The 12,530-nt window shown below is 45.7% G+C and overlaps 1 protein-coding gene across 1 annotated transcript; it reads left to right on the forward strand.

Moving 5' to 3' along the window:
- The first annotated feature begins 5 nt into the window (after nucleotides 1-5).
- Nucleotides 6-9,116, forward strand: BRAT1 (BRCA1 associated ATM activator 1). Its single transcript, XM_071571536.1, has 13 exons — nucleotides 6-505; nucleotides 894-1,048; nucleotides 1,827-1,974; nucleotides 2,809-3,181; nucleotides 3,275-3,394; nucleotides 4,499-4,590; nucleotides 4,844-4,962; nucleotides 5,357-5,543; nucleotides 5,669-5,742; nucleotides 6,306-6,408; nucleotides 6,681-6,779; nucleotides 7,792-7,970; nucleotides 8,167-9,116. The coding sequence occupies exons 1-13, from the start codon at nucleotides 328-330 to the stop codon at nucleotides 8,896-8,898; spliced, it is 2,559 nt and encodes an 852-aa protein (XP_071427637.1). The 5' UTR covers nucleotides 6-327; the 3' UTR covers nucleotides 8,899-9,116.
- The last annotated feature ends 3,414 nt before the right edge of the window (nucleotides 9,117-12,530 follow it).

The raw sequence follows: 12,530 nt of genomic DNA on the forward strand, positions 1-12,530 counted from the left end.
GCCCGGGCATGGAGCGCGAGTGACACCCAGCGGAGCCCCGGCCGGGCCGCCCCGGGACCGCCCAGCCCCGCTCCCATCCGATCTGTTCCGCCACCGCGCCGGGAGTCCTGCCCAGGAGCAGCGGCACAGCCGCGGGCACAGCGCGGCCACAGAGCGCCCTCTCCGCACCCACCGCCCGCCCGCGGGCCGCGCCCCCTGAGCGGGCCTGGGCCACGCCCCCTTTGCGACACTCGCGGTGCGGCCACGCCGGGTCGGGGTCGGTCCCCGTGTCGGTCCCCGTGTCGGTCCCCGTGTCGGTCCCCGTGTCGGTCCCGGTGTCTCCGGGCCATGTCCGGACCCCAGTCCTGGTTCGTGGCCCGGGCCCGCCGCCGCTTCGCCATGACCCGCGAGTGCGCGGTGCTGCTGCCCGGCGTCTGCGCCGCCCTGGCCGACCCGCGGCAGCCCGGCCTCGACGACACCTGCCTGGAGAAGCTGCTGGACTGGTTCCGCAGCCTGACGTGGTTCGGTGAGTGCCGGCGGCTGGGCCCAGGGGACGGAGGGCGGCGGGTCGGCACCGTGTGGGGAGGGCCATTACAGAATTATTGAAGTTGGAAAGGACCTCTGGAGATCATCCAGTCCAAACCCCGTGCCAGGGCCGGGTCACCTGGAGCAGATGACACGGGAACTCGTCCAAGTGGGAATTGAATGTCTCCAGACGGGGAGATTCCACGACCCTCTGAGATGCCGCTCAGACACTTGAAAACGCTGAGGCTGTGCTTGGGCTGCGGGTGAACCCAAATTCCCCAGTTCTAGCAGTTGGGAGGGAGTACCTCAGTTCAGGGAGTCGCTTTAATGCGAGTGAACAGGCCTGGCAATGACCCGCTGTTTTCTGGCCTCTTCCCGTGCAACACCAGACCCGACTGTGGAGCTGGTGCAGGACAACCCGTGTCTGACAGAGCTCATCACCTCCGTGCTGGCCCTGCCCGAGCCCAGCCCCAGCATCCTGTCCTTCACCCTGCAGCTGGCTGGGATTCTCGCCTCCTCCGAACTCCGCTTCCAGCACCTGCAGGTGAGCCACCAACCCAGGGGCCTGCTGCTGTGTGCCCATCCCCTTCTTCCATATGGGGGACACCTGAAAGTGTACATATTCTGCTTATAAATTTTATGGCATGCACCAAACAACCCAGCAAACAGTGATGTGATAACTACCATACCATTCCTGTTCAGTTCTGCTGTGTTCTTACTTCTGTCTCAACACAATAGTACTGTGAATGCTGATTTGTAATGCTTCTCATTTTCAGTTCTAAACAGTTTATGGGGTAACACTACCTCACAGCAGTCACTGCACAATACTTATCCCTGGACTGATCCTGTAGATTTAAACTGCACTAACAGATGTCATTTTCCCTCCATAGTAGGTTGGCAGGAAATTTCTTATGCCCTGCAAATGCTTGTTAAAGCCCTACTTTCTACATGAGAATATATTTACAGTGCAGAACCCAAAAGGCTTCATTCAGGGAAGAGATGTGTATAAGTGCATAAAGTAGTCTAATGGAACTGATAAGTTCCATTCAAGTTCCATTCCATACAAGTTGATGTATACCAGTTTATGACATATGTAAGTTGTCTCTAACACCTGAAAAACAAGTAGTTTTGGTATTGAGCACCTCTGCTGCTTAGTCCATTAGAGTTCTATTGAGTTTAAGTGTGGGATTTTAGTGATACTTCCTGCAAGAGAATCTTTCACTACACTATTGATACTCTTGAGCTGGAGGACAGAGCAGCCTCTCCCATCCCCTTTAGCCCCTCTGTCTCACTGTTTCCTCTGTGCTGTGCTCTGGCCTCAGCAGGAGCAGCTGCTGGGGAGGCTCTTTGGCCAGGAGGGGCCGCGGGGCGGCGCACTGTGGGAGGACGCGTCGGTGCGAAGCGGCTGGGTCAGGGGTGTGCACAGCATGGTGCACCACCAGCCTGCCCTGCACTTCCTCTGCAGCGAGGGTGAGTTCTGCCAGGGCTGCCAACTCCTCACATCCTCCAGGTCCCTTCCATTCCAGGCAGATCTCAAATTCCAGGTGCTCAGGTGTGAAATAAATGAGGCAAGCCTTCATTTAAGATTTAAAATAAGCTATTTATCAAAAACACCAAAGTCATTGAAAGAAGGTCGGGTTTTTTTAAAGTTAGTTACACTTTCTTTTCCCCCACACACACTGAAGGTGGTGTCCTTTCTAGAGGGGAAAGAAGTACACCTGACAACATTAAAACCTTCTTGCATTCTTATTTTATGAAAAGGTACATTTCAGTATGATTTGAGTGCAGAAGAACTAACTACGGGCTCATTTCTCTCTTAGTGCTTGCACACATTTGCAGCCCCATTGTTACTACACAGGTCTGTAAACTCTGCAGTTAACACCAACTTTAGATCTCATGTACAGAGGGGCCTAAAAGGCTGGATTGAGATTAATGTGCTGCTGTCCATGTGATGGACTGTTTATGTCCAGAGATGTTACAGGCTCCTTCCATAAATACACAGTGAGTGTGCTGTCAACTCTCCTAATATTACTGATGTTAAATTGAAGTCCCCTTCTGTTCCTTAGTTATTAAAACCCTTGAGGATCTGTAAACAATTTTGTTTTCTTATTTTGTTTGTTTATTTTTAAGGACTGGCTGACTTTGAGTAGAGACTACAAAAATAATATATAAGAAACTCCACCACCACCATTTAAAGCTGTGTGGTAGCTAAATTAGAGTCACACATGTTTGGAGTGCAGCAAGGCCCCACTTCACCATAGGAACATTGTTTTTCCTCCAGTGACTTGTTCTGTTTTCCCACAGGAGCCATGGATGTGATCTTTGCTCTGCAAGGGGATCCCAGTCTGTTTGTGGCTTCAGCTGCCAGTCAGCTCCTGGTGCACATGCTCACCTTCTCCATCGAGTCTGAATCATCTAAACCTCTCAGTGCAAAGGACTGTGAGTGGCCAGCGTGTGCCCAAATGATTAAAAGGCACATAGAAGACTCCCTTCAGTCCAGCTCTGCCTCTCACATCGAGCAGTCCCTAAAGCTGTTAACCAGTTTGTTTAGCAGTTGTTATGCTGCATGGACTGAAGGACTTTGGTTAGACATAGCAAAGCAAATAGAATCCTTTCTGGTGGAAGAGACTGTTCAAGCACAGCACTTGCTGGCGAACCTTCTGCTTAACGTGGCACGGTAAAGTTCCTCTGGCTCCCTGGATGCTGTGGTGAGATACATCTGTTTTGCAGTGTGTAATAGGATATATTATTTACAGTTCTTTCTTCTCAGGTCCCCTGTGTTTTGTGACACTGAAGGCAGTTTTTGGGCATTAGTAACTTCTGCTCTGGAACACTTAACCCCAGTACAAGCAGGTCCTTTGGCAGTGGGACTTCTGAGGCTCTGCAAATGGTAGGATTTACTGCAGTAAAATTTTTGCTCTCTGCACATGTTTCTGTACTAAGATCTCTGGTGTCTTTCCAAGAACTGTTTTTTTCCTCACTGCATTTTCTGTTACATTCTTTAATATGTGACACTGGTTGGCAAGCATTATGCCAGTAACTAACAAGCTTCAAACACCGTTAGTAAGACAAAAAGAGAGAAATTAAAGGAGCCAGTATCTTGTTATGTGTATGCCCATGCATCTTACCAACAGCCAGCCAGTTTCAGGAAGATATCAAACTCCTGTAAATGTATTGCCAAAGTTGACTAAGACAGACAGTTTGACTGCCTGTCAAATCCAGTAGTCTTTGTTCTGTTTTCTTTTTCACAAATATCCTGGCTAGTGTAAGAGCTTTCACTCTGTCCAGCAGAAATAGGCATCTGGAGACTCTGGAGAGAGTTGTAGAATAACTTAAATTAGAAGGAACTTGTTGAAGGGGTCTAGTTCCACTTCATGTTCAGTGCACAATAACATCAAAGACAGATCAGGTTGCTCAGGGCCTGCACCATTCGTTTCAAATATCCCCAGGGTGAGGGTTCCACAGCTTCTCTAGGCCCGTGTTCCAGTTTCATTTCACTATGAAAAATATTTTCTGTGTACCCAGTTAAAATCCACCTTGTTGCTATCTAAGATTGATGTCTTGTGCACCTCTGCTTCATCTGCTCCATAACCCCCCTTTAGGAAGTGAAAAAGCATCAAGAAATCATCAGATGAATCCAGCACATACAGATATTGATTTACAGGCTAATTGACACTTGTGTTTTAAGATCAAACACCATTTTGTTGACAAGAAATGCTTCCCTCTCAGCCTCCTCCTTATACAGGATCCTACTCTCTATTTGCATAGCTTAGTAAAGCAACTTCTAAATTCCAGAGCCATTTCTCCTCTGCTTTCATTTAGGAAGGGAAGCTTGGAAGAAGGCTCAGAATATGATGCTGCTTTTGTTGCTTTGTCATTGCTGGCTTGTTTAAAAACCTGCTGAAAATCATTGTCCTGCTCAGCATCTGGGGGCAGACATTTGGGAAGGAATTGAAGTGTTCTTGTTTTGGTAACTGCTGTTTCCTCCTTGAAGCCCACAAGATGTGAGGATTCAGGCACTGACTGTTCTGCTTCAGCCAATGGACTGTATTTTGAGAGCAGCCTCCCAGCCTCTGGAATATGCAGGTACAGTTGTGACAGAAAAGTTAGAGGCCAGTCTGCTTGCCCATGTTTTAAATGTCTGGTGCGGACAGAACTGGAGGAGAAAGAGTAGAATAAGTCAAGGACAACAGCAGTGTTTGTGATGAAGTGTAGCATCCTGTTGACAGTTGTATTTGAAAGCCTATTCATACTGTATCACCTGAATATCTTATTTATCTTTAAAAATCAGTCCTGTATTCATTAACAACCCAAGCTCTTCCCTTCTCTGGTCCTCTAGGTTTGCTGGATGAGTCTGTTAGTGATCCCATCACTGTTGAAAGTCTTCTGTCCTCCAAGACATCTTGTGCTGGTCTCCTGTGTCAGACTCTGGCTCACCTGGAGAAGCTGCTGTCTCTGGTAACATTCAGAGAGGCGAAGAAAGCCCAGGGATCAAACTAGTCCTTGAAAGACAGTGTTAAGATTGGTTGCAAACTTTTGCAGTAGAGCTTAACAGAACATGGAGAGGGGTTGACAGTGAGGGCTCCCATAGGTTAAAGAAATTTAGCACATTAGACACCAAATATGAAAACAGGGGAATACTGAGGAAGTGCCCTTAAGTTTTAAATCCATCTTTTGTCACCATAGCTTACTTGTACTGTAGTTATTGATACAAATTGAACTGCTTTCCCCAGAAGTGAGGATCTCCTTGAAATTGCAAATTTTGCTGCCTCCTGACCAAAACCTCTGTATGCACACTTGTGATTTTTACTGGAAACTCTTTTCTCTTTTTTTCTTTCCCCCTTCCCATTAGAAACATTTAAGAGTGGATTTACCTTACATGTCTTTACTGCGCTCTCTCATGACAATATTACAATTCTGTAATGGCTTCCTGAGTCCAACTTCTCCTTTGGGAAGCACAATAAGCCGAAACCTCATCAATTGCTTCAGAGTGCAAAAGGCAGCTCTTGATGTCCTTGCAGCACTCTCAGAGAAAAAAGGTGAGTTAATCTCTGCTTCCTTATCCAAAACAATCCTGTGTCTTTTTGTATTTCAGCAGTCAAATTGGGATTTGGCTGCTCCTTCTGTCAGTGTTGGTCCTTTAGTTTTGTTTTCTCTGTTTCAGGCTGTGACACACTCATAGGAAGTCTATTTGATGTTCTTATGGCATACCTGGAGAGTCCAAACACCAGCCCTACTGTGAGTGCAGAACTAAGGACAGATCCATATCTAGTAGCCCCAGTGGGATGTAATTCTGAGAAACTGTCTGACCACAGTTGTTTCTTAGCACAGTTTGTATTAGAATATGTAGAAGACTTGGCTGGGTTCTGGGTGGCTTGTAGGAAATAGCTAAAATTGTAATGAGTAACTGACCAATACATGGAGTGTTCTTGAGACAACAGGAGCCACCACATCTAAGAGTAGCACTGACAAACTTGACATGACATGGCTTGTATCATATTCTTTGCATAAGGGGATTTGTTTTCTTGCTTTGTTTTCAAATGACTGATGGCAACTACAAATCAAAAGCTGGAGGGACTTCATAATACTAAGCTGAGAACAGGCATTTTCCAGGTGTTTGTTAGAAATTATAGATAAGCACCACTTATTCGTGGTTTACTTCTTAGTAAGGAGGCACATGGACTTGTTTCCTCTGAGAATGGCTCTGTAAATTTGAAGCTAAAGTGAATTTTGGCTTTAATGGCATAAAGGCAACACTGCCTCCTGCTGTAGTAAAGTAAATCTGCTTTACATTGTTTCAGGTCCTAAAGAAAGCATTCCAAGCCACATCCAAGTGGTTGGTGCACTTGCAGGAACTGTCCTGCTCCAGCAGTCAGTGCCAACAAACTGAGAAGATTTTGGAAGGTAATTAAACTATTTGAGACAAAGAGCAGCTGGTAGCATATATGAGATCTGCTCTTGCCTGCCTTTCCTGCTCAAAGCACTTAGGATTGAGTTGTTCACAGTTATGCTGAATTTAAGTTTAGCTGCCCCAAACTGTGCTTTGAAGAACTCTGGCAGAAACAGCAGCAAAAGGGACTGTATCAGATGAAGTGTTGTAGAGGTTGTACAGTGATTGCTTCAGGAGGACTTGTTGCCTTTCATGTCTCTTCAAGCTTGTCACTTGGCTTTTACAGATGTGTTTGTGGTGCTGCAGAAGCGTTTGTGCAGTCCTTGCTGGGAAGTAAGAGATTCTTCTCTGGAGTTCCTCACTGCCATGATTAAATGCTTGAGAGGTAGGTGCAAAGATTGAACAGTTCAGATTGCAGGAGTATTTCTTTTAATGTTGTGAAAGTCAGTCAGGCTGGTGAAGTGTCTTCTGACCTGTAACTGGAGGGATAAGAAAAGAAAGAAGTGACAAGACTTTTACTCTTAGATCATGATCAAAATCTGACAATAATGATAAACTTACCTTGTTTTCTGTTGAACTCAGATTGCTGTGCCTGCCTTAATGGCAGTTTTGATGAGTTAAACTGAGGGGTGTTGAGACATGTATGTCAAGGCAGGTGACAGTGCTTAATGGCAGATAATATGTTCCCTTTTTCCAGTTTGCTCTGCGTGGAGTCTGGTTTCTATCAGCAGGCTGAGGGCTGGGTTTTAGGAGGTGAAAAGCCTAGACCTGCTTTGCATTCTGTGGATTAATTACTGGTTTTCCACTTTACTGGGAGCTCAGGCTGTGCTCCAGGTGGCACTGAGGCAATGTTAATTTTCCTGTGGTAGCTCAGTGATGTTGGAAGAGAAGGGGATGTTGTCGACTGCTGTTGTCCCCAGGTCACAAAGGAAGCATCCAGCACACTCAGCTGCATTAGCAGTTTACTCTGCAACCCCTCTCAGTGCTGCAGTTACTTTTGTTTTCTCTGCCATATGCCTTGACAACAAGAAAGGAAGACTTATTTTTCCTCCTTTAAACAAAGGCCTAAGTTTGATGAGGCTGGAACCGTGTCCCTGCTTGCCCGCAGACAGTTTTTTCATGCTGCTAAAACAACTGTAAATGCAATTTTCCAAGTTCCAGTGTCTAGTGATGCTTGACTGAAAGTCACCAAACTGCTGGGAAATGGGGAGCCTGACACAGAGCATGTGTGCTCTTGTGAGCAGCTGCCTGGTCTCTTCAGTGGCTCATCTCACTGGCAGCTGTCCCTGCAGGCAGTGGGCATCCTTGTATGACGCAAAGAGCTGTTTGCATTGGAAACAGCTTCATGCTCAGAGAGAATAAAGCCCCATTTCTTTGGCTTGCTGTCTTGTTTACAGACCAGGATGAGTTCAGGCAGTGTCTCCTGTCCTCAGAGGTGCCAAGGCTTACAGAAAATCTGCTGGAGGATCCAGAGAGCTACGTGCGAGCGAGTGCTGTGACTGCTGTGGGACACCTGGCCTGCATTACTTACTTTGCTCCAGCATCACCTGTAGTAGGGAATCAGTATAATAAAGAGGTATGATAACTTCTGCACAAGCAGAGCTACACATCAATTTGCTGTATTATAACTTTCTTCCCAAGTTATCTGCAGTCTTGTGCAGGCAGATTTCACAACTGGTAACAACACCACAAAATTTTTTACTTCTGCTGTTCTTGTTTCTTTGCATGTTGCTCCCCTCACTGTGCTTTCTCTTTTTTCTTTTTGCATCTAGAACACTGTAGCAAAGCTTCAAGAAATCTTGTCAAGCGACTCAGAGGGCTTTCCTAGGAGGGCTGTGATCAGCACCTTCACTAAGTGGCTGAGAGAAGGCTGCACAGGTCAGCTGGAAGATGCAGAGCAGTTTGTCTCTAGAGTCATCCAAACCGTGGAGCATGACTTAGACTGGGAAGTCAGACTTGGTGGTTTGGAACTGGTTGAAGTTTTCTGTAGTCAAGCAATTTGCCAGCGTGGCCTTTCTGAGTGCCCCTATGCTCCTGCCCCCTCTGCAGTCACCGGTTCCACCCACCAGGAGGAGCTGCTGCAGGTGTTCTGCCGAGCAAAGCTGTTTGGCTTCTTGTTCCGATCTTTGTGTGACTGTGACAAACCAGTGGGGCAGAGAGCCTGTGATATCCTGATTGGCTTAAGAGGTAATTTCTATCCAGTGAGTACTTTGGAGAATCCACAAGAGATTGAAGACTCACCTGCAGGACGTAGCATTGCCTGGTTACAGAGGACACTAAGACAGGGTTCTCTGGCCCAGAACTTCCCCACAGATGGTGGTAACGGGGTGGATTTTCAAGATCCAGAGAGCATGATGGTAGCTTTGGGTGCAATAGACTTACTGGAGTTACACGATGAGCTAAATAAAAGTAGTGACCATGTGGAGGAAAGCCCTCAGTCTCTCTTACAGGACATCCTTGCTACTATGGGGACCATAGAGGACAATGAAGTTGACTGTTACTGAAGACATTTCTTGCTCTGAGGGAGCAGTGCTTGAGCAGTTTTCTTCTGGAGAAGAAGGATGGTTTTGTTGGTAGTTAAATGGGTTAGAAAATCTTTGCTTTAATATTGCCAATTGTTTTGTTTTGTTAAAAAGTGTAGTTTCCAATAAACTGTGGTTTCTTTTTCAGTGTACAAACATAAGAATTGTATTTGTGCTTTTTAAAAGTTGTATGTCTTCTAAGAAAACACCAGACCATGCCTCCATAAGGAAGCATTTTAAAAAAACAAAACAGTGACTGAAAAGAAGTTGCAGGGTCCTTTTAGAGCCAGAGTAGCTAAAACTGATGAAGGCTAGTTTTGAGGGACACTTGTGACCTTGTCTGTATCTTATTCTAAAAGCAGAGTTCTCAGCTTCCCTGTTGCATTTTGAGGTCTAGAGCAGAAGGTGGGACTTAAGGAGTAAAAAGCTGATCATCATTAGCATCACAAATTGTCTTCTGTGGATCACATACTTGTTTGATCTCAGCAGTGACAGCAACATGCTGACTTTGGTTTTAATTGAAGCCATAAGCAAGTCTGTTTTGCTGGGTTTTTTTCAAGTGCTTCTATTCTCCATTCCTAAAGAACAGGGATAGTTTCTGACTTTTAAAGAGAAACTGAAACCTGCAGCTTTTTCATGATAAATTTGATTGTGTTTCATGATAAATTTGATTCTTTGGTAAAGAATTCGAAAGCAGCAGCTATAGTGTGAATGGCTACACTTTTCTAAGAAAAAACCCTGCCAATTTCATAAAAACTCAGGAAAGAGTAGTTTGCAATTTACTTCAGTGTCTTGCCATGTGCTAAGAAGCTAGAACTTAAGGGAAAAAAAACCCCAGAACCTTCACCAGTGCATCAAACCACACTGTCTCCTTGTCCATCACTGAGGTATTACTGAGCATCCCTTATCCCCCTGCAGCCTGTGTAGGGGCAGGAACACAACACTCATTTTGGGCTCATGCAGCCTGTAGCATCTGATGCAGTGAAAGGACTTCCACAATCTCCTCTTCCAATATTATCCCTGCAGCAATACAACAGGGTGAAATGTAGTTTGGATCTCTTGCTGCTGAGGCTGAGGATTTACTCTGTGCCTTTTGATGAAGTCAGCACAGCTTTATGTGTGACAGAGCCCTTGGGTGTTGTACCAGCAGCTGTTATTAGCAGCAAGTAGCTCTGCTTTTGATCCACAATTCTACGTGAGCAGGGTCTAGTCCTGGCCAAAGACAGAAGATGTTAAAATTCAGGCCTTTTCCTACCACTGTCTCCAATTGAAAGGGTTAGTGAGAGCAAAGGGATAGGCTTTTAAACAAGCATGGATTGTTTGTGAAGTTCTAGTGAAGAGATTACAGTTCCAAAATCAGCATTCTGTGTTGACAGTAGCTCAGATATGCTCCAGGAAAGGAGACAGCAGGTTGCTGTGTAAATGGCTTCTTCTTCAGCACTCAAATTCTTGGGATTTCTGGGTTGTGCAGTTTAGGAAACTCCAAGGAATTATTCAGATATCAGCAAATTGAAAAAGTGAGTTGTTACAGAAGGGGAACTCACTGCTTATTACTGAGGTCTCTCAGCTCCCAGACCTATTAATTTTTCATGGGACTTTTTTGTCTTTTTAATCAGCTGGGGTGACAGTGACATTAAGTTTGTAACATTTGCCTAATTGCAATTCTAAGTTCTGTTTATACACAGGATGCTTGTACACTAAAAAAACCACATGTACAACAGACTGGGAGGGCTTCTTATCTTTTGCAGGGGTGCTAATGACTCGTTTCATCTTTCATTAAAAACAGTTCTCCACCTCTAGCAATTATGTGACTCAGTGCTGACTCTGCTTCCCTCTCTGAGCTCCCTGCCTTGCCTTACTTTGTTTTCTGTGCTGCTCTAGTTACAGTGGAGTCCTATTAACACCGAGGGGCTTGCACTGACATCCTGCACCTGATAATTGGGACAAACAGGGTCATGAGCATCTGAGCAGTGTGCAGAACAAATGCCAGGCACTGGAGGGATGAAGGGAGAGAGAAAGCAAACTGAAAACTAACAATTCTTTCCACAGAAAATGTTGGGATGGGATTTGTGAGCTTGAAATGTAGCCACCTGATTTGTGAGCATGCCCCAACAGTTATAACATAGATCATCCATCATGCTGGGATACCCTCTCTAGGATGCCCATCTTTGCTCACTTGAGGACTCACACAAGCCCTACCCCACTTGCTTACACTGCCAACACATTTTAAATCCACTTCTTACCTACCAAGGCTTTTTTTTTTTTTTTGCATCTCCACAAGATCCCTATCCCAGCCACACAGCTTCCTGCTGGATTAAGAATGCTACCCTGTGGTATGTCTTGCCAAGGACCTGTGGGCATGGTGCACCTCAGGGGAAGGGTTAGCTCCCCAGGAGACCATCCCTGGCAGACTCGTTTCCCCCAGATGCATCCTGAGCATTCACTTCAACAAGTGCCACTGCTACTCACCACTTCACAGCACGACAACAGTCATCATCCCCCCAGAAACTACACACCAGTTTGCTCCTGTCACGCCCTGGGGACTCCAGGGACTGGAGAAGGAGCTGGGCTGCCTGGCTGCTGTTACAGACACGGGGGAAAGTTCAAACCTGCCTTTTTGGTACGAGTTTCTGTGGAAACTGCTGCGTTCAGCCCGTCAGCGCTGTAGCTGTGCTCGGTTCCTGCAGGAGGCACCACCGAGAGTTTTTCTAACACACACACACACCCCCTCGAGCTGATTCTGGCAGCGGCTGTGGCCGGACATGAGCCTCGTTTAACGCAAGAGGCAGCGAGGCTCGGGACTGTCTCTTGCTTTAAAGTGGGCTGGGAATAGCAGGCAGAAGTAATCCAGGTGGTATCAATGCAGAACATCACAGATCAGAAAGAAATTCCATCTCTGGTGGCTGATACTGTGAAAGAAAAAGATTACAAAGCTCATTTCAGCTCTTTGTCTGCACAGGGGCAATGTTAAGTTGTGTTGTTTGATCTGTACACAGTATGAAATTCTTAGAGTTGCTTTCAACACAATTCTAAAGAAAGGATTTATCCTTTAACTGCTCAGACTCACTCAAACACAGGAGAGAATAAGCATCTTTGGCTCAGCCCTACATGTCTTTATGAAAGCTGCCAAAAGAATGGCTGCTAATTTTCTGGTTTAACACACTAGACATTTACAATACAAAGAATGTTCTTTGCCTGATTATACTAATTGCATAACTTAATAAAAATGAGCCATAAATGACTAAGGCTGTTGCTTTAGCTTAGGTATATGTGACCTGTAATTACAGATCAATTCATGTATATCTTTGCATTTCTTCTGTCCATCTCTAATAAAATTTGCTCTACTTTTCCATACATATTCATCAAGTCTTCTGAAAACCACTGTGCATTAGAGAGGAAACTCATCAACCAGCTTCACTGCAGAAGGTCTGAGCAATTTGCAATGGAAAAATATACCAATGGCAGCAGCTCTGTAGTCTGTGTCATTTCCCTTCTGAGCAGTGGTTTTTGTCCTTTGCTGAGAAATAAAGCACCACTTCAAGGCAGCCAGACCTCAGCCTGCGTCAGCTGTGCTGCTCCACAGACAGGACAGGTCTTGCCTTTAACCCTCGAGC

This window comes from Pithys albifrons, chromosome 16, assembly GCF_047495875.1.
Source record: "Pithys albifrons albifrons isolate INPA30051 chromosome 16, PitAlb_v1, whole genome shotgun sequence".
NCBI classification, from domain to species: Eukaryota; Metazoa; Chordata; class Aves; order Passeriformes; family Thamnophilidae; genus Pithys; species Pithys albifrons.